The sequence below is a fragment of the Tinamus guttatus genome, unplaced genomic scaffold, assembly GCF_059628265.1.
Source record: "Tinamus guttatus ecotype Peru unplaced genomic scaffold, ASM5962826v1 Tinamus_guttatus_pri_ptg000459l, whole genome shotgun sequence".
NCBI classification, from domain to species: domain Eukaryota; kingdom Metazoa; phylum Chordata; class Aves; order Tinamiformes; family Tinamidae; genus Tinamus; species Tinamus guttatus.
The window spans coordinates 10,328,835-10,352,500 of NW_028288993.1; the positions used below are offsets into that span (position 1 = coordinate 10,328,835).

The following is a 23,666-nucleotide window of genomic DNA, read 5'->3' on the forward strand; positions in this document are numbered from 1 at the left end:
TGGATATATAAATTGAAAGTTATTTATTTTATGTAGAGGAAAAAGATGTCTGGAGGGACTGGAACCTTCAGGGTTTATTAATATTTAAAAATGTAGCTTTTTTTGTTTCAGGCATTATGTACAAAGCAATTATTTTATGGACCAAGTTTAATGTAACTGTCACTGAATGCAGAAGTGCAATATTACTCTCACCTCTCCATCACTCCGTGTTTCGGCAGATACTAACCAGTCAGCCTGACAATCACAGCACCTCCATCTGCATCCTCTGTTGAGCTCCTTGAAGCTTCCCCAGGCCCCTTCTTTGCGCCCCGGTCTGTTGCCATTGTACAATCCAACACGGAGAAGCAACTGTAGAGCAGGACCTTTATCGCTGCAATAAACCAGGTGACGTGGGTGTAGTCAGCAGGAAGATGCCCGGGGGGTTTCTCCACCTCTTTGGTCCATCCCAGTCTCCATCAGTCTCTCTTCAGCCACCTGGCACTCACCTACCCGAAGCAAAGATCAACGTACCACGCACTCGAAGAACAATAGCAATAGTTCAACTCCTTGTGTTTGTAACCCGTTCGTTCCGACGCGCTGGGGAGAGCGATGCACGCGACGCGCTGCCTTTCTGAGCGCGCGAGGAGCGGCCGGACACGGTGAGGGCGACATGAATGTACATCCACCCGTGCTGAAGGGGCACTGTCAGGTCAAAGACCTAGTTTATCTTTGTTACAAATAACTTGTTTGCTCTGAACTGAAAGACTATTAAAAGTTTCTCATACCCCTCTGTACGGCTGGTGTCTGGGTAGCCGGCAGGGCGGCCGCTGGCAGTGCTGGTTTGGGGTTGTTGGTTTTGTTTCATTATTTTTTTTCCAGTTATTTATATGGGAATCAAATTCCTCTACGGAACTCAGTTTTTTTTTTTTTTGAATACATAAAGCTGCTTTATTAATTAAAAGATCAAGCGAGAATTCTTACCTGACGCTGTCTCTTTAAAGCCTTTTCCAAAGCGGAACAAAACGGCCCTTGTGCATTCGCATCACATTGTTTTTCCTGGATTTGCTCGCCCCGTCAGAGGAGGCAAAATTCAAATACCAAAAATGTTTACAGCGTCCGACGCGCGGGCCGGGCGCTGCAGCAGCCCCTTCAGGTAGCGCCGCCGGCCGCTGCGGCTCCTCCTAGTGCTAGAAGCCTTATGGTCCCTTCCTGCCCTCGGCACCCTCTGCCTCTTGAGATCCGTGACCGTCCGTTTTATATTCTATGATGTTAGTTATCATTTGTTTATAAAAAAAACTGCTTTTGGGGTCCCCGAGGGGTGGAGGGAGCTGCGGGCCGTGTCCTGCACCGTGTGGCCACTGCGCCTGTGTGTGACGGACCCTCCGCGCGCCTTCCTCCTCCTCCTCCTCCTCGCTGTTCGTGCATCGTCCCCGCGCCTGCGTGTGCTTTGTGTCACTGTCGTTGTGCGTGTGCCTGCACCGATTAAAGACTTGGGAAGGCTGCTCTCTGTCTGCTTATTGGGGAGACGCCAGAAAGTCACAGAACGCCAGGCACGAGCAGGAGATGGTTTAATGGAGCCAAAGCAACGAAGAGACCCGGGAGATGCTCCATGCAGGCCAGTCCTGCAGGATGCACTTCACCTTTAACCACCACCTTTCCTCCTTTTTTATAACATTTTCCAGGCTTACCATTTTCCCAGACGGAGGGGAGAAATAATAGTGGCCACAGGGCTGCCATGGCTGCAGGGCACGTGCGGGAAGGGCAGATCCAGCAGGCCCAGGAGAGCGGACGCAGCGGCCGGCTCCGTGTTCCATCCGCTGCCCCGCGCACGTCCCGCCCGCAGGACGGGCACCAGCGGCCGAGCGTGGAGGGAGAGGAGCTGCTGATGTCTCTCCTCCCCGTGGGTAACTTACGGGGCGGATGGAGGCTGCCCGCGGGCAGGGTGCTGTCCTGCACGCGCCCCGCGCGGTGGCACGGAGGAAGCCGTCAGCGTCCCACAGGCTGGACGGGGCCGGCGCCGTCACTGCAGCATCCCGGTGCGCGCCTGGAAGGCCAGCCCGTCCCCGCGGGTGGCCTGCTGCGAGGGGACGGGACAGGCGCTCGCTCGTGGCCGGCAGAGCCGCCCCGCACCGCACGTCCCCCCGGGAGGCAGGACCGGGGCCCTGGGCACCGCAGCCCCGGGGTTTCACCGCCGCCCCCGGCCTACCTTGTTGATCTCCTTGTGCCGCTCCTTGCTGACGATTTCTTCCAGCACTTCTCCGTCTCCCTTAATGAGCCTGGAAGAGGCACGCGGGGCCCTGAGGGCTCACGCCAGCGTCGGCTGCGGTTTCCCCGCCACAGAACGCGCTGCCCCCAGCTCCTCCTGGCTGCTGCTGCCACCCCTCCTTGGGCACCGTGGGGAAACGGGGCTGGAAACCAAAATCCAACCAACCACCCAATCCTGAGCCACTCCAGCACTGCTGTGGATACATCAGCAGCCCCTGGGCTGACACATTGAGGTGACTCCCTGCAAGTTCCCTGACTGCCCATGCCCTGCAGCTGCACTGGGTGTTTAATTTTTTGGCCCAATGAAGCTTAACTAGCACCTTAGGCTTTCCCATTAGCCTTCTAATTAGGCTGCTGGGATTAATGCCAGTGCAGCTAAGGAGGAAATACCCATGATAAAAGCATCTCCCGGCGTGCTGCAGGGGCTTTGCTGGCCAGCACAGCCTACCAAACCCTACCGAAAAATAATAACTATTTTTAACTGAGTTCAGGTCTGGTCCTGGCTGCCGAGGAAGCTGCAGAGCTTCTGGGGAATGGGAGGCAGCCTGGAGCACCGGGGGCAGCTCACACCTCCGAGCAGAGGCAACGGGGCTTTAATCACCCGCGCGTGGTGCCCGCGCCGTGGGGCAGCGACCTTGGCCACCTGCCTCCCCAGCGCCACAGGCCGCTGGCTATTTTAAGGCTGGCCTTGTCACAGCCAAGTCTCTTTGGCGCAATGTTTTTCCCTCGCCGGGAAGATGCAGTTTACTAAAAACTGGGTCATTCCTAGTTGGCAGCAAAACTAACCTCAGTTCTGCTGTTTGTGACCCCCCCCAGGGACATGTCTGTCCCCAGCCACTCACACGCGGGGCTGCCGGGGCTCCCTTCACCCGGTGGCTCCTCCGCAGCAGGAGCAGCGGGTGCTGCGCGTGCCCTGCTGAGGAACCTCAGCAAAGCCAAAGGGATCGTTCATGCCAGCTCCAGACTTTCTGGATCACAGTGGCCTGGTGGATGCTGACCCACATCCTATGGGATTCTCCCACCTGATGGGGATGGGGATGGACAAGCTGCCTCCGAGCCGGCACTGGTCTCTGCCCCCATGGCTCGTACCTGGTTCTGCCTGTTTCGGGATCCACAACTCTCCGTATGACGCTCTGCCTCGCGTCCCACTCTTCCTTCGTCATGGGCTTCATGGCCTTGATTCGGGACTTCTGCTCGTCTGTCAAAACTGGAACAAGGCCATTAGTAAGAACCAAGCTCGTGGGACCAGTGCCAGCCCAAGGGGCACAGCCACAGCCACCTCCACGGCCACAGCGGTGCCCGAGGAGCCGCGAGGAAGATAAACGGGGCAGAGCAGCGCGGGCGCCGCGGCCTCGCAGGGGGCACCAGCGCTGCCGGTTTGTTACTGCCAACCAGGCACTTCTGTGGGGCCTCTTCGCTCCCATTTATAAACTAGAGCTAAGTGTGTGTTAATCTGCAAATGTGACTTGCAGAAGGCCACGGGACGTAGGAGGGAGGGGAGTCAGGGGTGTCCCTCTGTATGCAGCTCTGCCACCCCAGAAACCTTGTGGGACCCCGCACATGGTGACATGGGTGACACTTTTCTGCCCCAGCGCAGGCGGGAGGGACCTGCAGGTTTACCCGGCCCGGAGTCCCCCAGCGCCTCCTTCTGCCACTGCTCCAGCGAGGGGCCTGGCAGCGCCTCCGGCTCGGCTCGCTCCTCCCGAGCCCTCTCCTTGGGCTCCTTTTTCTGCTTCTTTTTTATCCTTTTCTTCTTTTTGTCTTTCTGCTTCTTTTTGGTGTGCCGCCTCTTCTTGGCTTTGGCATCACTGTCACTGGAGTCATCAGAAGAGGAGCTGGAGGATGTCAAGGATGAGGACGAGCTGGAAGAGGAAGAGGAGGCCGAAGACGACGTGCTCGCCTTCCTCTTCCTTTTGGCCTTTCCATCCTTCTTCCTCCCTGCAGCAGATAAGCCAGAGGATGGGAACGCCGCTGCTCTCCAACACTTCCCGCTCTGCCAACCTCTTATTGGGGAACGAAGCCCCTAAATGTCCTCAAAGGTGCCCTCAACGCAACCCACCGGTGCCAGGGTGACACCAACCCTCCTTCTCTCCTCCCCGGTGCCCTCGCAGGTGGTTCCCACCTTCCCGGGCCGAGCTGGGCCGGCGCCGGCGGGACCCGGAGCTCCGCGTCCTGGCAGGCGAGCGGCTGCCCCGGGCCGAGTCCCCGCTGCTGCTCCTCCCCCTCCTCCTCTTCCTCCTCGGCTCCTTCCTCTCCCGCCGCCGCCGTGAGCCGCCGCGGCTCCTGCTCCTGCTCCGGGAGCGCTGCCGGGCCCGGCCGTGCCCCATGGCGCCCTAGGGAGCCGCCGGCCCGCGGGCTCCTCGCCACCAACTGATAACGAACCTGGAAAAAAAAATAATAATTAAAAAATAAGCAGCACTGGGGGACGAGGACACGGGGGTGAAGGCCTCGAGGCTCCAACGCCAGCGGGGAGTCGCGCTCCCGGCCTGGCAGGAGCTGGCGGCCTCCGTGGCGCGGGGTGTGCTGGCCCTTTAAGAGCCGCTCAAGAGCGCGCTGGCCCTTTAAGAAGGGGTCAGCGGCCCCTTTAAGAGCTCCGCCCCCACCGGGCCCGCCCCGCGGTGCCGCCGCTGCCGCGCGCATGCGCGTCCCGCCCCGGCCGCCCCCGCGCCGCCCGGTCCCGCCGGTAACGGCCGCGCCGGCCCCTGCGGCACCGAGGGGACCTGCTGCTTCCGCGTCCGCCTCCCCACTTCCGGCCGTCGGGCGGGACGGCAACAGCGGCGGCGCACGCTGGTTCCGGGGCTCCCCGCGCCTCCTCTTGGCTCCGTTTTTAAGCGAAAAGGGGAGATTTCGGTCTCGGCCTGCGGAGCCGCTCGTGGCCTCTGCTGCGCGCGGGTGCCAGGCGAGAGGTGGCTTACAGTGATGTCTGTCGGCCGGTAACTGAATATTTTTTATATTCCTTGGGTGCCCTTCCAGCAAGCAGGCAGTGCTGACGTTTTGTGCTGAGAAATTCTGTGAATGTTTTTTCCTGATAGGGAAAGTGGGGAAAAAGCATCTGCCCTCGGTGCTGCTGCGGGTTCAGCACCACGTACCGGATATTTGTTATGCGATAGTTATATTGGTGCTGCTCACGCTCGGCCTTTCAAAGCTATTGACTATGCCCAGTCCTTGCACCCTAGTTGTTGGTGTTGAGTAAGTAAATCTTTTAAAAGCCCCTAGAAATGCAGGGGACTGTGTGTGTATCGACTACACACAGATAATTTTCTATGGAGCCAAATGCAGAAGCCAAGTGGAAAGATATCCGCTGTCTTTAATTTGTTTTGTCAATAAGAGGCTCTTCCACCTGCAGCTGATTTGATGCCCTCCGCTCACTGGTGAGGGACCACGTGAGCTTGTTAATGCTGTTGGTCACCGAGGCATCCAGGTGCCAAACTCGGGTGTCACGGGCCTCCTGCGCCCACACTGAGGGGTTATTTGTGTGGCCGCCTGTCTGGGCACCTGGATGCAGGGAATGAATCATCTCGGCTCAGGTTTTGTGCTCTTGCCTTCCTCGGGATGGCTGTGCCATGGGCACCGAGCTCTGGGAGCTGCCTCTTGGGCTGATTTCTGCTTGTTGAGCTTCACGGTATCTCCAGAACGTCTGCTCAGAAGGAGCTGGTAGAGCCCTTGTGAGGTGCTCTCCCGCCCTCGGGGATCAGCTCTCCCTGCATTGCTCTTGGCAAGTGTTTCTGAGCTGGGACTAGGTAAAGCCCCAGCAACCTCCTCACTCCATAGCAGTAAAAGGCTCTTCCCTCTCACCTGGGAGGGAACGGGACCCTCCAGGTGGGAGAGGAGGTAATTGTAGGACTTTATTGTAGGACTCTTCCATTTACAGAGGAATCCAAAATGCTGCTATTGGCCTTCACAAGGGCCAAGCAGCTTTGGTCTTTCTTGTGTACCCGAAATAATTTACACATATTGACACACTGAATCGAAGTGTTAAGGCTTTTTACATCTCCCAAACATTCTCCAGGGCCTAAGGCTGGGGGCAAGCCCAGGCTGGCCCAAGTACCAGCGCTTCGGTGGCCAAGCAGCAGCTTCCTGACCTCCAGCAGGATCGGGTTTGTGGTGTTCTCCCAGGTGCTGCTACTTGCTGCGTGACTGAAGTGTCCCTCAGAGGCCATTCGTGTGCCCAGAGGTTGGAAAGCAGCATCTTGGTGTGGAGAAGCCATGTCCCGCTACCACAAGGAACAGAGATTCACAGTCTCGGGTGTTTCATCTTCGAGGGTCTCGGTGAACCCATCTCCAAATCCCTCTGCTTCCACCAGCTCAGGTTTCTTGTTGCACATGGGGCAAAGCTTGTTGCGGATGGCAGAGGATCTCATCCAAATAATGAGGTTCCAGCGTTCGCCGGAGGCGATGGGAAGTGCCCCGTGGATGTGCCCTCCTCGGTGCAGCAGCCCTTGGGTCCTCACGTGTTCGATCTCAAGGTACTTTGGTACAGGGCTGGGATCCTGGAAAAGGAAGGAAATGGCTCAGTACAACTGACTGTACGTAAGACATAGCCAGTACTGGGTCCAGAGGGAATTTAAACAGAATTTCAGTCAAAGAAGCTGGTTTACTGGTGTATTGGTGTTATTACCCTCTCTTGTCTGGATTCCCCTGGGAATAGGGGCCATAGATTTAAATAGCTTCTCTTTCGTTGAAACTCCCTGCTCATTGTTTTATCTGTGGAAAAATGGGTTGGTTTCTTTCATTCCAGTTTCTGCTGTGATAGTTGTCTATAGCACCTCTTTGAATTGGCTGCAGTTAACTATTGAGAGCTTTTGCTGCAGGAGAAAAGGCTCGTGTATAACTCCTGCATTTAGAAAGGAAGAGAGTGACTTTCGACTGTCAGAAGTGAATTTGTTGTTGTTGTCTTTAGATTAGCCAGAAGTTGACTAACTTTTCTTTCTGGTAGCTCCCTCCCCATTCATTCTATCTACAGACTTCTCTAGACGGAAACCTAAACCACAGTTGAAGAGGGAAAAAAAAAAACAAAAAACAAAAAAAACTCCTAACTGTCCTAATTCTAAGAGTTCTAATGAATAACACTCCTTCTAATAGAGCTGCTTCCTGAAGCAGTTATAGGTCTAAAGTAGGGCAGAGTGTCAGGGGAACAGGATTGGGGTGCACATTAGGAAGATGCTGAGTACCTGGTGGAATTCCCCAAAGTACAAGTTGCCTTCCGTGAAGTCTTTTCCCAGTGAGACATTTAAGGTGACTTCTGCATTGTCATAATGAGAGCTCAAATCCAGATCTTCATGTAGTGAGTACTTGACCACAAAGGCTTTGTGGCTGTCCAGACAGGCCCCCCCCAGGTCGGGATACAGCAGGGCTGTTATGGGACGCAGGTACTTTTCACGCAGGGGTGTGATGAAAGTTTCATCCATCCCAAGTTCATTTAGCAAAACCTGTCCCAAAGAGAGAGGAGGTGGGAACATCTGACCATCACCTAGGTCACATCTGCTGTAACAGCAGAGCTGCTGCAGAGCTGTGTTTTATTCTTCAACTCTGCTACTTGCTCAGACAAAAATACCTGAAGAGCAAAGGCTCCAGCTACACACAAAGGAATGAGGATAAAGGTGGAAAATAATGGTGAATAGTGAGAAAGATCAAAAGTTGAATGTTCATGTAAAAATAGAGTCCTGGATTTAAAAGGGTATTGCTTAAGTACAGGGTGCTCTTTACTCTATCAGCTCCCCTTCCCCTGTTTGCCTTGTCCTTTTGTCTCTGGATAGGTCATAAACATTCCCTCAGCCCTTTCACTCGGAAGGATGCTATAAGTCATGCATAATTTGAGTACAGTTTCACTTGTTTTGGAAGGGAAAAGCATGTGAAGCAAAGAGCTAAACAGCATCTGCTAAGGAACACTTCCACCAAAGAACAAGAGCCAGTGAGTCCTACCCCATAGTTATTCATGGTGTTGGGCCTGCCTTTAGGCATGTCCGACTGCTCAAAGTTCTCCAGCTCATCAACAAAGGCTTGGCAGAATTCCTCTGTGAACACCGGGAGCCGACAGATCCGCTTATCTGTCAGGAGAAGGGAGATGCTGATGGTGGGGAGAACAACAGGAAGAAAAGCACCTGGCTGCCACAATGTGTAAGTAGATGGTGACAGCAGTGAGAATGCAGCACCCATGTGCATCACCTTGTGGTCAGGCACCATTTGTGGGACAGGTTCTGGGATACATCTGCGTGTCTATACAGGCCCTTTGTTTCCTGGCTTTCTCAACCAGTCAGAAAACCTGGCACTGATTTAAATGCCTGCAGTAGGTGCCAAGGAAATGCCTCAAGAGGGTCTATGAGCTCTGGAGGAGTCATACTGCATCAACAGCTCATCCCCAGCAGTCCAAGGTCAGCCTTGTGGATGAATGGGAGTCAAGGTCTTTTAGGGGATGGGATTCACTTGCCCAGGAACAACTTTTCTTGAGGACTGTGTTGTGTGTGTGGCCTTTTAGGGTAGGGCCCCAAAGGTCTCTATGGGGAGGAGAGAGTGCTCGGTATTAATGTTATAGGAACATGAAAAAACTGCGTGCCTGGCAACTGTCCCCTGGATAAATAACCACCAGGAGCCCTGAAAAAATGCACCTTGTTGCCTTGAGAAAAGGAGGCACCTTTGAGGCAGCTTCCCCTCTACATTTATAGTGGTTCTTGTAGGGGAAAGAGCTTCATGGATGCTACCAGGAAAATGGAAAATTTTAGAAGACTGAAATGTAGACTGAAAATATTCCAGCTCTAACCAAAAGGGACTATCTGAAACAGTAATGCACTTGGGGAAAACCAAGTCTCCGGGCTAATGAAGTTCCTCCAGTTGCCTCCCTTGTGAACTCAGGTAGCTGTCTCTGGTGAGACATCAGCAGGTTGGGGCTGGAAGAGCAGAAAACATGATCTCATCCAGAGTGTAGCTGCTACACACTACTGTCTCTCCAGAGACTTTCATCAGGCAGCAAATAACACCCTGATTGTTTTGGTTGTGTATCAGAACTCGGATATTGAGGACAGGGGTTGGAAATAGCTGTCACCACTGAAGTTTCAGTGTCACACTGGAAGTTCTCTGCTGCTGATGGGTTGTTTCCTTTACCTGGGAAGGACTCTGTGTAGCGTAGGAGGCCATCGAGATGAGCATCTGGTGATGTGCAGTATCTCACTATTTCTAGAAACTTCGGGGCCAGGAACGAATCCTTGCATCAGAGGAGGATGATAAAAATAGACAGAAAAACAATTAGCTCATGCAGGCTTTTAAAACCCAGTAAGAAAACAGACTTCCAGTCATGGGAAGCTATGAAGAGCCCAGCGACCAAGGTCACAGTTGTTATTTATATGACAAGAAAGGCAGAATTATTGTTACTTTTTGCAGGTTTTTTGATTTTGTTTTCCTGTGTTTCATGGGTGTTTCTAAGTATTACTGGCCAGATTTATCCTTGGCATAATGAGGAAAAGAGCCTGGCTCATATTATGGACACATAATATGCAGGTAAATGCAGACTCATGCTTACTAGAGGCAGCACTTTGCCATGGCACAGGCACAGTGGTGATTAGGCTCTGCTGTGAATGCCTCCCCACAAGAGTTCGGCAGGCAACAGCAGAACTTGCTGCTGGAGCATCATGGAGCAGAGGGTGTGAGAACCTGCCTGCACACTGCTGATCTGTGCTAATTACCCAGCTGGGAAGGCTTTGGTCTTGCAAACACAAGGAAATTCAAATCAGAGCAGCCCACAACAAGGAGGGCTTGTGTTGGCCTGGGGGGAACACCTGCAAGCAGCCTGCAGCTGGTAGCCAGGAACTGGTCTATGTTAAGCCACTAAATGCTGATTTCTGTTGGCAGCTCATAGACTCCACACACTCTGTTTGCTGAGATGAGGCTTCAGACCTAAAGAACCAATGGTATTTTGAGCCCAGTACTAGGCGCTGGGGCAGCTTTAATAAATAATTACTCTTATGTAGCTGTAAAGCAGGCTGAATCTTGCCTGGAGATTATGCTAAGCTGTGTCCCTGCCTGGATGCCACCCTGTGCCATGTGCTCTAGGTGCCCCTTCTGGAGCAGCGGGGTTGGACTAGATGATCTCTAGAGGTCCCTTCCAACCCTAAGCATTCTGTGATTGTGACAGTCGTTTTGCTTTTCGATCAGTTCAGCTGCAGAATTTTGAAGGATCCTGAGGAGCACAGGGACTTCCTATTGCCAAAACAAACTTTCTAGCAATTCCCTGGGTGCAAAACAGAGCCCATGGATACTGTCTACCTGCAGAATGTACACGTCTGGGTGCTTGGGTTTGTAACACTGTGAAATGATGGCTTTCCGTTCCGCTGACTGATGAATTAATTGTTTTCTTCTCTGCACTTCTGCCTCAATCTGGAATAAATAACAGGACATCTCATTAGATAAGCAAAGGCTGGTAGCATCTAAAACAATTCCAGGAATTTCCTCAGTGATTTATGCCACTTTGTTGTTCAGGGCACCTCCAAGGGACAGAGCTTGGGTGCCTTTGCTTTTCTGTAGTCAAGACATGTATAATAAAGCTCTGCAAAGTCAGCTGCCTAAGAGGGATTCAAGACACCTTCCCACCACGATTTTCTCAAAAAATGACTCTGAAGGCTTTCCCTGGATGGGTGTCAAAGGGAGCTGTGAGGGTTTGAACCCCTCTGAACTGCCAACTTATGCTGCAAGAGCCTGGCTTCTGTTCTGGCCCTATAACCCTGCCCACCATGAAGCCAGAAGGGAGACGAAGCTTGTCAGGGCACGATTGCTACTGAGTGGGGCAGGCACGGGCTGATGTGTCAGCCAGAGGAAACAGCTGTAGCAACAGCTGGCTCGTGCATGTTTCATAAACCCCTGTGAGGTTTAATATTCCCTAGGGGGAAAAAAAAATGGGGAAAGGGGAGCGGGATCGGTCTCTGCTCTCCCTCCAACGCGGGGTTTGTGTCAGGGCGGCGGCCCCGGGCCCTGAGGTAAAATGGCGCGCGGCCGCCGCTTCCGCCGCCGCTTCCCCCCCCGCCGCGGCCGCCGTTACCTCCCGCAGCAGCTCCTCGAAGTCCCGCGCGCTCCGGCAGCCGCGCTCCCGCAGCGCCTGCAACCAGAGCGCGGTTCAGCGGAGGGCGCCGCGGCCCCGGGCCCCCCGCGCCGCCGCCGCTGCCGCCGTTACCCGCCCGTGCTCGCGGCGCAGCTGCTGCTCGTCGCGGTACCGCACGTGCAGCCCGTAGCGCCCCACGAACACGTTGTCCGAGAAGAAGCAGGCGCAGGACAGGAACGGCCGCGCCGCGGACATGGCTCCCGCCGGGCGGCCGCGCGTCACCTCCGGGCGTGCCGGCGCCAGCGAGGGGCCGTCGGCAAATTCCTCAGGGGGCGAGAAAACGAAGGGAGGGGAGGCAAGAAACGTGTCCCTTTCCTGCCATTTTTGTGCTTTTTTTCTCGGTTCGAGGGTGGTTTAACTTCCAGGGCGTCACCAAGGAGGCCCTGCGGCCGGGAGGGAGCGCCAGGCGGCACAGCGAGGCGGCAGAGCCTGCCCGGTGCGGCGGCGGCGGGTTATTTGCAGACGCTCCCTGGGAGACGCTCCTCCCGGGCCGCGGGCGCGCGCGCCGTCCAGCGGCTGCAGCGCGGGGCCGCGCGCGGGAGGCGGGACGCGGCCGGTCCCGGTTCCGGCCCGGGCTCCGGTCCCGGCCATGGACTCGGCGCTGCAGGTGGCCGAGGAGGAGGTGGTGGCGGCCGAGGCGGGCGGCCCCAGCAGCAAGTTCGAGGACATCTACCGGCTGCTGGCCGAGGGCTGCTTCCCGCCGGGCTTCTGCTCCATCAAGAGAAAGAACCTCAAGCGCTACGCACAGAAATTCGTCGTCGACGGTGGGGACGGCGGCGGGAGTGGACGGGGACACTCGCGCGGCACCCTGACGCGCTGCCATGGGTGGTGGGAGGCCGTCGGGGTGACCTTATGGTACCGGAGGGCTCTGGCTGCCCCCCGGGCACGGAAAGGAGGCCCTTGGGTTTATCCGGGAATAATCCCATGTAGCTGCTTCTCCGGGTGCTACAGGAGACGCCAGGGAACCCTCCCCTCTTGTTGTCTCCTGGCCATTTTTCCCGCTGTGGAAAAGGGCCCCCCTGCATAGCCAAAGTGCCCAGGGGAGCGCATGGCTCTGGATGAACCTCCCAGGTCTCCAGCCTGGAGCAGTGCCCGGCTGACAACCCGCTCCCCTCTGCAGGCGGCTGCCTCTACTACGTGGGGCCCAAGAAGGAGGAGAAGCGCGAGGTGATCGTGGATCCCGAGCGGAGGCGGCAGGTCTTCCTGGAGAGCCACTTCACCGAGATCGGGAACCACCTGGGCCAGAAGAAGACCGTGCACAAGATTCAGAGTCGCTACTACTGGCTGGGGATCGTGAAGGATGTCGTGGACTGGGTAAGTCTGGAGCATCCAGGCGAGAGGCGTTTCCCGGGATGCTCAGGCAGCAGTCCTGGATGAGCAGCTAGAAGAGCCCTCGTGCAGGGAGGATGTGGCGTCTAGTGCCTGTTGCTTCGAAGCCACGCGCTGCGCAACTGCAGGTGAACCTGCTGCGACGGCCCGAGGCAGCTGGAGAGCTGCGGTGACTTTCTCGTGAGCGTCAGGAATCCTGCGCAGGTAGGTCTGCTCATGCAGGGCAGGCTGGGCCAGCTGCGGAGCGTGGGCTTGTTCCAGATGAGCGTGACTGGGTCTAGCTCTGGACACGCTGGATTCCTGCCAGAGCTTCTCACTTTCCTGGACAGTTGCAGGGCAGGAGGAGCTTGGTGTTTCCACCTTCTCTGGCTGCTTCTGCCTCACCTGCTGTGTTGCCTGTGGGTACCTTGCATGCTCCGAGCCTCCCCCGCCCCTGCAGTGTCCCAGAGTTTGTTCCTCAAACATGTCACTTTTTTTTTTGTCATAAAATTGATCTTTGTCATGTTCTTATCTTCCTTGTGTGATCACACTTCCCTTTTTTATCAGCAATAAATTTCACCTTTATACTTCCTTCTGTGTTAAAATTATTAGGTTCAGTGAGTTCAGAACTTAGTCCACAGGGTCTAGTAATGACTGCTTTTTAACCTCTTAATCTCTTGATATTTCCCCTCCTGTGGCGTGTTCCCTTTCCTTTAGGTAATTTAGCCTTTCCCAGAGCTCCCTACTCTTGTTAGCTCACAGTTTGAGTGTTAAAATAAACCAAATGTTTACCAAAGAGCAGGATGTGTAATGTCTTAGCTGTAGGCCACATTGGAAGAAAAAAAAATGCTATTGTGTCAGAGAAAGCTGTCAGGTGAGTTTTGACAGAGGTGAACTTTGTCAGTCTATTGTGTTCTGTCCCATTTTTCTTATTTCCCTCTGTTCTTACTGGTTGCAGGGAAGGAGCTCTGATGTACTGCCTTGTTCATCCCATCCAGGCTGAACCTGACAGAATTTGTCAGCATATTTTAAGTCTTTTAATGCATCTTTTTTTTTCTTTTTTTTTTCCTCTCTCTCTTCCAGATCAAAATGTGTGAAACGTGCCAAAATGCAGAGCACAACAAGAATGTAGCGCGGAAAGCAAAGCCTGTCAAAGTGGAATTCCCCTGGGAGGTGCTGGGATTAGACATCCACGGTGGGTGCTTACGGCTGGCAAATGGGCTCGCCGGCCCTCAGAAGCACCTGGGAGCAAAAACTGCCTCCATCTGTGACAGGGAAGCGCCGAGGGGGCCTTAGCAGCCTGCTGAGGTGCAGCCTCATCCGCACGATTGGCTCTGTATCCTCCCTGTGCACAGCAGGAGTCGTGGGTGTGCATCACTGCCCAGATTGGGACGGTGACGCATGCTTTTTTGCTGACAAATGCCATGGAAATGTACCTGTCAAATGACATTACAGAGCAGGATTGCAGTTGTTTACCTTTTCGCAGTGATCATTTTGCTGGTCTGGGTTATTACTTTCCTTGTTTGGGTGATATTACAGAGTGGCATTGATTTTTCTTGGTAATTGTTTTGTAGGACCTTTCCCTGAGACAAGCCAGAGCAACACACACATCCTCATTGTGACTGACTACTTCACCAAGTGGACTGAAGCTGTTCCTCTGCAGAAGAAAGATCCCTTAGCAGCAGCTAAAGCCCTGGCTACGATTTTTTACAGGTGGGCTCTTTTGTCACTCATTGTATTGTATCTCTGCAGAAAGACAGGGATCTTGGGACATGTGATGCAGAAATACTCTATGTCCACAAGATGATTCCCTGAAAGAGCTACAGGGAAGTCTGCAATGCCTCTTGGCTGCCCTTCACAAAGTATCTGGAAAGAATCTGTTACCCTCTATTTTTTAGAGGTGGGGAGAAAGACTGAGGTAATGCCTGTCTCTTTAGCACTGAGCTCTCTTGGAGGGCCCCTGTCCTTTTTCATCCCCTTTTCCATGGGGCATGAACTCTTCTGACTTTGCCCTGAGACTGATGACATGTGGCCGTGTGTCCTCTTGTTGTTCAGGTTTGGAGCATCCAAGAACATTTACACCAGTCAGGGCTGGGACTTCTGTGAGGAGGTAAGTCAGGCATGGGATGGTGCAGGGAAAAGCCATGGGGCTTGCAGCATTTTCTTTTAGGCAGGGGGTCCCAAAGACAGAGCCACAGCACGCCGGGCACAGGGTGCCACAGGCTGATGCCACCTCCTCCCTGCCCTGTCACAAGCAGGGGGTGACTTGCCAGTGCTTTCACTGCAAGGGATTTCACTGTTAGGGATTTGGAAGCTGTGGTTCTGTAGTGCAAGTCACACCTCCAGAGCAGCCCTTCCCCTGCAGGAAAGGGTCCTGAGAGGTGATGCCAGTGAGCTTGCTGCCCTGCCCTGCATTAGCCTGGCTTCCCAGCACTGTGGAAAGCCCCAAACAGAGATAGCTGTTGCAAAACCTTTTGTCAGGCTCTGACATTCCTGCAGAGCTTGGTGTACGCCCAGACCTTCCTCCCATTCCTGTAGCCTTCTCAGGCCTTCAGGAGAATTTCTGCTCAGTGGCTTTCATTATAAGTGATATTGAGTCAACTTGCTTTAACCAAGTACATTAAATAAGGTAACCTAGCTGCCTCCGACTGACTACCTGTCTACTTAACATCATTCAGGGACCTGTAGTAGGTAGATACAAGAGTTTCAGTTGTGACCTGGTGTTTCTAGCTGTTCCCGATGCCAGATCCTGTCAGCGCCAGAGCATGTAGTTTAAGGCACTTAGAAGATGGGTTCCCAAACCTGTTCTTCATGACTGCCAGTGAAGCTCACTGCTGGGCAGCCTCCCCTGGGCCTGCACCGTGCTGCTCCTGTGCCGGGGAGGCTCTTAGCTGACTGCTGTGGTGGTGCAGACCCACCTTGCTCTTGGGTGGGCATAACCCCCTGCCTTTGCAGGTCAGCCGGCATTTGTGTGAGCGCTGGAACATCTCACAGATCCTCACCCCTGCAGAGCCCGCAGACTGCACTGCCCTGGATGACCGCAGCACTGAGCTGCTCAGATCCTCCATCTGCAACGTGGTGAACGAGAAGCCCGGTGAATGGGATGCCCACCTCGATCCCGTGCTCTTCGACTTCCGCACCTCGGTGAACTCTGTCACAAAGTACACCCCCTTCTTCCTCATGTTCAACCGATACGTGTGCTTGTCGTCTGAGGTAACTTCTTGATAAAGGGGACTTGTGGAGGGGGTTTGTCACTGTCCAAAGTAACACCCAGACAAATAACACTCAGTTATCTGTACATTGCAGCTGGATTTTGTTAAGAACTCTAAAGAACAGGGAGCCGGCTCCACTAAGACAGACAGCCTCCCACCGTTCACAGCCGCAGTGCAGGAGCAGCAGAACGCAGTGAAGGAAATTGTAAGTCTTGCAGTGCTTCAAGATCATTTTGTCGGCCTCTGAGCTCCCCACAGTGTCCCTTGCAGCAGGGTGCACCAGGACAGATTTGACCGTACAAGTGCCATGTGAAGACACATGCTGCTCATGCACACAGAGATGGCCCTTGGCCCCATCTGTCCAGATGGAGCGGGACCATCTCGCAGGTGTCTCTCCTCTGGACATGGAAGGTGACTGATGGGCTCAACCCACGGGTGCAAGTGGAGGGTGTGAGGGAGGCCTCGCGCTGCGGACGCCCACGGTGCTCATCTGGCTGGGGAAGAGGGAGGGAGCAGCCAGTCGAGCGGTGCCTGAGATGCCACCACTCTGACTTGAGAGGTGGGCAGTGATGTGTCCATATGTACCAAGGGCAGCAGGAATTTGGCCTGGCCCTCCCCAGCACTGAGCAGGCACCACAAGGTTCCCTCGGGAAGCTGGGGGTGCTGCAGCTCAGGACTGGGTGAGGAAATCCCGGGCATTAGCTGCCCTCGCCAAGGCTAATGAGAGCTGTGTCTCAGCCTGCCCAGGATTTTCCCTTGTAATCTGCAGCTCAGATCAGTCCTTTCATAGGCAGGGACAAAAAAAAAAAAAAAAAAAAAAAACCTTTGGAACCTACCCTGTAATAAGAACTGTTAAACATAACCCTACTCCAGGATGGGAGGAGAGGAGCTGGGGACGTTGGAGTTACAAGGAAGACCAGCAGCCTTGTGGTACAGTGCTGGGTTCAGAAAGCAGCATCCACTTCCTGGCTGTGCCTTTGCTGTGCTGGGTGACCTTGGGCACATTATTTTGTCTCTCTGTATCTTGATTTCCTGACTTGAAAAATGACCTTGATGTCCCTTATAAAATGCTGGGAGAGCTGCATGCCAAAAAGTGCTAGACAAGGCTCAAGTGCCTTTGTTTGCTCCGTCACTTCTTTGATTCAAGGTCCTCTCTGAGCTCACCTGGACTTTTGTAGGAAAGGCAGGTGGGCAGGTGGAAGCTGAACACGTGGGATCTATTCCCAGCTTCTCTTGGCAGCTCAAGCTCACTCCCTGAGATTCCCCTTTCACGAAAAGGAGATACACAGGGTGGCATTGGGCAGCAAGAAGTGCATGGGGCAGTGCCGAAGCATCCCGTCCTGTCCCTTCTTCTCTGGCATCCATCCCTCACCTGCTGGTGGTCCATGGCCATAGCAGGAGCTATAATTAACAAGAGAAATTAAAAGCTTCCCTCTGCCCAGCGTAACTCCAGCCAAGATCCCCTTCTGCCCTCTACCGATGGAGAGCGAACAGGTCTCCTGAGCACTCGTCTTGTGGTTTCCTTACGTGAGATCTCTTGCTGTGTAAGGTCTCACGTGCTCCTGGTGAGAATGGGACAAGGACGGACCTTGTCTAGTCCCTCCTGTGCCCGAGCTGGCAGCGGCTCTCCTGGCTGGTTGCACAACGTCCTGCCGGGCTCGGCTGCCCCACGGCTCTGTCGCCGTGGGGCTCTCGGTAGCTGAGCTCGCATGGGACAGGGGCCAACTGCTTTCTAAGCAGCATCTCCAGGCCCAACCCGAGCAATCTGCTTTACAGGTGATTGCCAACATGACCGCAGCTTTCAAGCAGGAGCGAAAGAGCGTGAAAAGGAAAAGCCGGGCCCTGCCCACTCTTCCCTTCAAAGTGGAGGACACCGTGTTTGGGAGCAACGCTGCCACTTCCCTGAAGAAGCTGAAGAAGGGCCAGTTTGTGTCATTTCAAATTGAGACGGTCCTGCCGCCCGAGCAGAGCCGTGTCCACAGCGAAGACAACCAGTTAGCTCAGGGGACCCTGTAGGGCTGGTGCCAGTAGCATGAACTGTCCCCGAGGTCTGTGGCTGGAGTCCAGGGCACGCACTGCCTGGCGAGGAAGGAAGGAGGGGTTCACACGAGGATGTTCAGTCTGCTCAGTCCCTTCCCAGTCCGGCTTTGCCCTTGGACCATCTGTACAAGGCAGAGGAGTGGCGTGACCCTTGTTTACGCTTTGGCAGCAGGAGCCCGAGTGTTGCCGAACTCTCTGCCTTGACGCAGGGTGGATCCTGCCCCGAGGAGTCACCGGGGCCTGTGCGGGGACCAGGGCGCAGATGAGAAGCAGAGGCTGGACCTTGTTTGCCCTTGGCTGCGAGACAGGGCTGGAGCATCCTGGCAGCAGCTGGGGCGCTGCCTCGGGAGAGGGCATCATAAAAAATACAGCCCGGGGCAGAAAGGGGCGTTTGGTGGCGATGGCAGCAGGGGAAGCAGCCAGCTCCTTCCATAGCACATCCCAACCTCTCCGGGAGCGGGCAAGCTCCAACATCCCACGCTTGCCTGCTCCGGGGCCGCGGGAGCTGCACGGCGGCACCTTAAACAAGGGATTTTTGAGGCTGCATCTCGGGAGAGCCGGGAAGTCCCGAATCCCGCCGCGGGGAGGAGCGGACGCGGAGCTGGGGAGCGGGATGGGGCTCGGGGTCACCGCTGTGTCTCCAAGCTCTGTACCCCGCTCCTTTGCTCGAGCGCTGCAGAAATAAACGGGCCGCGTCCCCAGTCCCGCCGCGTGCGGAGCTTCCTCGGGGGGGTCTCGCTCCGCGCCGGGGGGCGGGAGGCTCCGCTGCGGCGGGGGAAGGGGCGGGGCCGCGGCTGCCGAGGGGGGCGGGGCGCCCGCAGGCCCCGCCCCCTGGCGACCTTGCGCCGGGGTGGCCCCGCCTCGGGACCGGGACGCGCCGCAGCGAGTGGCATCGGTACCGGGGCCGGCACCGGGGCGGAGCGGGCAGGTAGGGGCCGTGTCGCGCTCGCACTGCCCGGCCTTGGGGGGCGGCGGCGGCGGGAGCCGTTACCCACGCGCCAACCGCTCTAATCTGCTGTCTAATCCCCGGCACGGGGCTGCCGGGCCTGCGCGGGGCCGCTCCGGTAACCGGGGGTGGAGGTGGGGGGACCGCGGCCGCCTGGGCACCCTCGGGCCCTTCCCCTTTGCGGAGCCCGCAGCCCCGTTTCGCAGCCCCCACCGCCGCCCCGACGGCAGCGCCGGTGCCACCGCCCGTGCCCGGCTCCCTGCGGCCGGGCTGAGCCCTGCGCCTCCGCAGCCGGGGCTGGCGCGGAGCCCTGGCCGCCGCCTGCTCCTCCTCCTCCTCTTCTTCCTCCCTTCCCTTGCGCCCGGCGCGGAGCCTCCTCCGCTCCCCGTGCCCGGGGGCGGGAGGCCCTCGGACGTGGCCTCGGGTCCCCACCGCCCGTTTCACTTGCTGCTGGTGCTGTGCTTTGATAGAGTAATAATAATAATTACCTCCCTCCCCCCCACCACCACCAAGTGCTCCATTTCAGCAGCATCCTCGGGAAAGCAGGGAGGAGGACAAGTTTAAAGCAGCAATATGGGACCATGTGGATGTGTCATTCCAGCGATGCATCCCGGCGGGATCCAGCTCCAGAGGGGAGCGCACTCAGCAAGCAGTGCTTAAATCTCCCACCAGTGCTCGACATCCCACCCAGCCGTCCTCCTCCCACGTCGTCTTCTCGCATCAATCCCAGGCCCTGGACATTGGGGAGCATCTCTCCTCACCTCTGCTTTCTTTCCTGCAGGAAGAAGTGGACATGGAGGCTCCATCCTTGCACTAGGAGTGTCCAGGGGACGCCTGGGCCCCGTTGGCAGCATGCGGGCCTGGAAGGCGGTGGCCGGCACGCTGGTGCTGAGCGGGGCCGACGTGGCGGTGACGACGCTGCTCTACGCGCACGGCCGCGGCGGCCGGGCCCTGCTCGAGGACCTGCGGCACTTCAACATCTTCAACTCGCTGCTCGACGTGTGGGGCGGCTGCCTGTACCGCGGCTGCGTGCTGCTGGGCGCCGCCATCGGCGTGGCCACCAACACGGCCTACGGCCCCCGGCGCCTGCGCGCCTCGCGGGCCTTCATCGCCATCGTCTGCCTCCTCATGGGCATCTACATGCTGGTGAAGCTGCTGCTCTACGCCGAGGTGCGCAGGACCATCCGCGACCCCTGGTTCTGGGGGCTCTTTGCCTGGACCTACGTGGCGCTGGCGGCCACCTTGGGGCTGTGGCAGCTGCTGGCGTCGGTGACGTCCTCCCGCGAGGCGCTGGGCTCCGAGTCGCGTGCCGAGGAGAGCTGTGAGGGCGGCTCGGCGCACCAGAAGCGCGAGGAGGCCGCGGGACCCACCATCCACAAGCTGCTCGCTTACACCAAGCCCGACGCCTTCTTCCTGGGGGTGGCCTCCTTCTTCCTCCTCGTGGCCGCCCTAGGTGAGCCTGGGGGGATGCTGTGCACCTCAATGGGGTTGGGGGGATGCGGAGCTGCAGTGGGGGCATCCCTGGGGTGCTCCTGTGGCTGGGCTAGTTGGCAAGTGCTGCATGGGCTGGGGTGGGAATGCAAGGGGAAATACTGTTGGGTGGGTGGAAAATGCAGTGGGAATAGGAGGTGCGATGGAAAAATGGATGGGAGGCAGGTAAAAAATGCAGCGTGGGGTGAGAATGCAATGGAAAAATGCAGTGTTGGGGGAATTAAATGGAAAAAAAATGGGAGGGTAAAAATGTAGCAGAGGCAAGAATGCGATGGGAAAATGCGGTGGGGATGAAAAATGCAGTCGGGGGAAATGCAAAGGAAATATGCAGAGGGGGCAGAAATGCGGTGCAAAGCTCAGCCTCTGCGCACGTGCTGGCTGGGCCTCCTGGCACGTGTCGCCCCAGGGCCGATATCTCTGTGGCAGGGAGGGACAGGGTTGGCCCTGGGCCATTGCGGTGTGCAGAGCCGTGGCCAGGGAAGGTGTAGGCGGCTGGCAGCTCCATGGAGCCTGAGGAAGGGACCCAGGGAGGGCTCCAGGAGAGCGCGGCACCTCCATGACCCTCGCCCTGTGCCTGGCCACAGGAGAGACCTTCCTGCCCTACTACACCGGGGTGGCCATCGACGGCATCGTGGTGCAGAAGAGCATGGACCGCTTCTCCACCGCCGTGCTCGTCATGTCGCTGCTGGCCATCGGCAGGTAACCAGGGGGCTGCTCTGATCCGGAGGGCACCTCCATCTCGCTCACAGAGGGTCCCTAAAGAGCTGGGAGGCTGCTCCCAAGCTCCAGGAGGGAGAAGGGTCCAGAGCCTCCTGCTAGCGGGAGCTGCCGATCTCCCATGCTCGGGGCAAGGTTGCACCGTGCTGGCAGAGCCGGCGATGGCAGCAGCCACGCTGCCAACAGGCAAAACCAGCAGGAATGTCTTCCAGGGCTTCAAGCCGGCACTGTGCAAGGGGCTGGCGACAGCCGAAGGGGTTTGGGAGGGTTCCCCCCGTGTCACCGCGCTGCTGTGGCGCCGGTGCCGGGGCAGCGTTGCGTCGCGGAGGCGCGGGTTTCGTGGCCATTGCTCTATAACGTTTCTTATCTGCAATTAGCTCGTTTGCCGCAGGTATCCGGGGCGGCGTTTTTACGCTCATATTTGCCAGGCTGAACCTCCGCCTTCGCAACTGCCTCTTCAGGTCATTGGTGGCCCAGGAGATGAGCTTCTTCGATGAGAACCGCACAGGTCGGTGCCTCCCCGCCACGGGTGGCGGTGATGCCCACGTGCCCTCTTTGCCCACATCCTGCCAGACGCTTATCCCAAGGCTCCTCTGAGCCGCTGACTTGTCCTGGACACATGGTGCTTTTTTTCTTCTTGGTTTTTACCCACCCAGCAAGCAGCAGATTGGGGCCAGCTAGAGTTGACAGTGGGAAGCTGGTTTAAAAGCACTCTTAGGGGTTTTTAAGTGCAAGCATGCAGAAGGACACAGCAAAAGAGCTTCCGTATAGATAAAGCATTTTGGGGGAGAACTGAATTTGCACAGAATATCAGTGCCTGCTAGAGTGGCCACGGCTCTGTGAGGCACAGGTCTCCCATTGCCCTGGGGACACCACCAGTGAGCGACCTGATTCCCAGCCATCCAGGCCAAGATGTTCAGGGCTGTGTATCCCAACATTTCCCCTTCTAGCATCTCCCTTGGGTTCTGGAAAGCCTCACACCCACCACCTCCACACAGCTGCCATGGGCACTTGCAGCTCCCATCCAGCCCTATGCGGCTCTTCCTTTGTTTCATTCCTTCCCAGCAGTATTTTTAGTCTGGAGGCTGTTGCCGCATTTAGCAATCGCTGGTGGCCTGGTAGCCAAGGACACCAGGGATGTTATTTTTGCTCTGCCGGGCTCATGTGGGGCCAGCATGGGAAGGTGCCCATTGCTGCAGCAGCCCCAGGCTCTCGCAGGGACCCGGAGCAGGGCCATCGCTGTGGTTCCTGTCCCTCGTGCATGCAGCGCTTTGGGTTTTTGCTTCACACCCGCAGCAGGTGCTGAGGGAGCTGGATGGGTGGGAACGTGACTTGGCCAGGTCCTGCCATGGTGATGGGTCCATGCACTTCCCTGACCCCCTCCTTCCTGCAGGGGACGTCATCTCCCGCCTGACGTCGGACACCACCATCGTGAGCGACCTGGTGTCCCAGAACATCAACATCTTCCTGCGCAACGTGGTGAAGGCCACGGGCGTGATCTTCTTCATGTTCAGCCTCTCCTGGAAGCTCTCGCTCGTCACCTTCATGGGCTTCCCCATTATCATGCTGGTGTCCGAGGTCTATGGCAAGTACTACCAGGTAGGTGAGAGCAGCCAGCAGGACCACAGAGATGCCTTGTGCCTCCTTGCATGGACAAGTGTGGCCTCTGCTCCGTCCTTGCCTTCACCCTGACTCTGCCCCAGCCTTGTCTGAGCCCTTTTCCCTCCCCTTGGCTCCCCGCAGAAGCTTTCCAAGGAGGTGCAGAGCGCCCTGGCCAAGGCCAACAACACGGCCGAGGAGACCATCTCGGCCATGAAAACTGTGCGCAGCTTCGCCAACGAGGAGGCCGAGGCCGACGTGTACTGGCAGAAGCTGCAGCAAGTCTACAAGCTCAACAAGAAGGAGGCCCTGGCCTACACCTACTACGTGTGGTCCAGTGGGGTAGGTGGTCTGCGCCGCACGTGGACGGCTCGCTCGCTCCCGGGGCGGCTGCTTCTCCTGTCTTTCCTTGGCTTTCCGCTCATGAGAGGCTCTGCTCCCCTCTGGGCACTGCTGCACAGTGCCACCAAGCTGTCCGTCTAGGTGAGCAAGAAGGTAGCTGAGAAGCTCCCAAGGTCACGGGAACCCCCGTGCGCCGCACTGCTGCATTGTGCGTTTTTCCAGCTCCTCCTTGGTGGCTCTGGATGCGAAGTGGCTGCAGAGCCGCCTGCCCAGGGTGGTGGAGGCTGCTGGGCTTCTCCGCACACTGCGTTTTTGTCGGTGCTCTGCGACTTCTCCCGCAGCACTGCGGCTGCGCAAAGCCTTTGTGCGAGGCTCCCCTCTTCCTCCTGTGCCCCAGGACATAAACAGCTTCGGCTGGAAGGCTTGGGACTTGGGACAGCTTCGCACGACTGTGGGAGGGTTGGGGCTGGTCAGGCTTGGAGGCAAAATTAGAGCATTTCTAACGCTGTTCCTGAGCTTCCAGTGAAGGCAGCAGCGGGAACTGGGTCAGAGCAGATCCAGCTGATTTCAAGCAGTCAAAACCCATCAGAAACAGCTCCCGTGGGGTTCATGTAAGCAGATGCTGCCAGATTGAGCACCGCCCTAGCAAAGTCTTCCTCGGAGGAAAGGCAGGGCCTGGAGG

At 56.7% G+C, this 23,666-nt stretch overlaps 3 protein-coding genes and 1 long non-coding RNA gene across 4 annotated transcripts in view; 1 reads left to right on the forward strand and 3 right to left on the reverse strand.

Annotated features, from left to right (window-relative positions):
• Window positions 1–1,049, reverse strand: LOC148593117 (uncharacterized). The gene is made up of 2 exons (XR_015913817.1): window positions 961–1,049; window positions 1–516 (listed from the first exon to the last, which is right to left on the reverse strand). It is a non-coding gene; the product is annotated as an uncharacterized LOC148593117 (long non-coding RNA).
• Window positions 1,050–1,982: 933 nt separating this feature from the next.
• ARL6IP4 (ARF like GTPase 6 interacting protein 4) lies at window positions 1,983–4,571 on the reverse strand. The gene is made up of 5 exons (XM_088532231.1): window positions 4,367–4,571; window positions 3,865–4,182; window positions 3,334–3,451; window positions 2,186–2,255; window positions 1,983–2,056 (listed from the first exon to the last, which is right to left on the reverse strand). The coding sequence occupies exons 1-5, from the start codon at window positions 4,569–4,571 to the stop codon at window positions 2,000–2,002; spliced, it is 768 nt and encodes a 255-aa protein (XP_088388357.1). The 3' UTR covers window positions 1,983–1,999.
• Window positions 4,572–6,426: 1,855 nt separating this feature from the next.
• Window positions 6,427–11,524, reverse strand: OGFOD2 (2-oxoglutarate and iron dependent oxygenase domain containing 2). Its single transcript, XM_088532533.1, has 7 exons — window positions 11,402–11,524; window positions 11,270–11,326; window positions 10,501–10,611; window positions 9,343–9,442; window positions 8,167–8,291; window positions 7,416–7,673; window positions 6,427–6,734 (listed from the first exon to the last, which is right to left on the reverse strand). The coding sequence occupies exons 1-7, from the start codon at window positions 11,522–11,524 to the stop codon at window positions 6,459–6,461; spliced, it is 1,050 nt and encodes a 349-aa protein (XP_088388659.1). The 3' UTR covers window positions 6,427–6,458.
• An 8,094-nt stretch (window positions 11,525–19,618) lies between these two features.
• Window positions 19,619–23,666, forward strand: part of ABCB9 (ATP binding cassette subfamily B member 9) — an 8,467-nt gene continuing 4,419 nt past the window's right edge. Inside the window, exons 1-5 of the mRNA XM_088532534.1 lie at window positions 19,619–20,288; window positions 20,911–21,025; window positions 21,421–21,551; window positions 22,437–22,642; window positions 22,787–22,984. Coding sequence (XP_088388660.1) covers window positions 19,688–20,288; window positions 20,911–21,025; window positions 21,421–21,551; window positions 22,437–22,642; window positions 22,787–22,984 — 1,251 coding nt within the window. The 5' untranslated portion in view covers window positions 19,619–19,687. The remainder of the gene's footprint in view (window positions 20,289–20,910; window positions 21,026–21,420; window positions 21,552–22,436; window positions 22,643–22,786; window positions 22,985–23,666) is intronic.

Bases quoted from the DNA above. Each gene is read 5' to 3' on its own strand.
- ARL6IP4 (XM_088532231.1), bottom strand. From the start codon at position 4,571: ATGGGGCACGGCCGGGCCCGGCAGCGCTCCCGGAGCAGGAGCAGGAGC. The intron at 4,183-4,366 runs GTGGGAACCACC...TATCTGCTGCAG, and splicing joins GCCCAGCTCGGCCCGGGAAG to GGAGGAAGAAGGATGGAAAG. The intron at 3,452-3,864 runs GTAAACCTGCAG...GCCTTGTTCCAG, and splicing joins GCTGGGGGACTCCGGGCCGG to TTTTGACAGACGAGCAGAAG.
- OGFOD2 (XM_088532533.1), bottom strand. From the start codon at position 11,524: ATGTCCGCGGCGCGGCCGTTCCTGTCCTGCGCCTGCTTCTTCTCGGAC. The intron at 9,443-10,500 runs GTAGACAGTATC...CTCTGATGCAAG, and splicing joins CAGACGTGTACATTCTGCAG to GATTCGTTCCTGGCCCCGAA. The intron at 6,735-7,415 runs GTACTCAGCATC...TTCCTTTTCCAG, and splicing joins ACTTTGGGGAATTCCACCAG to GATCCCAGCCCTGTACCAAA.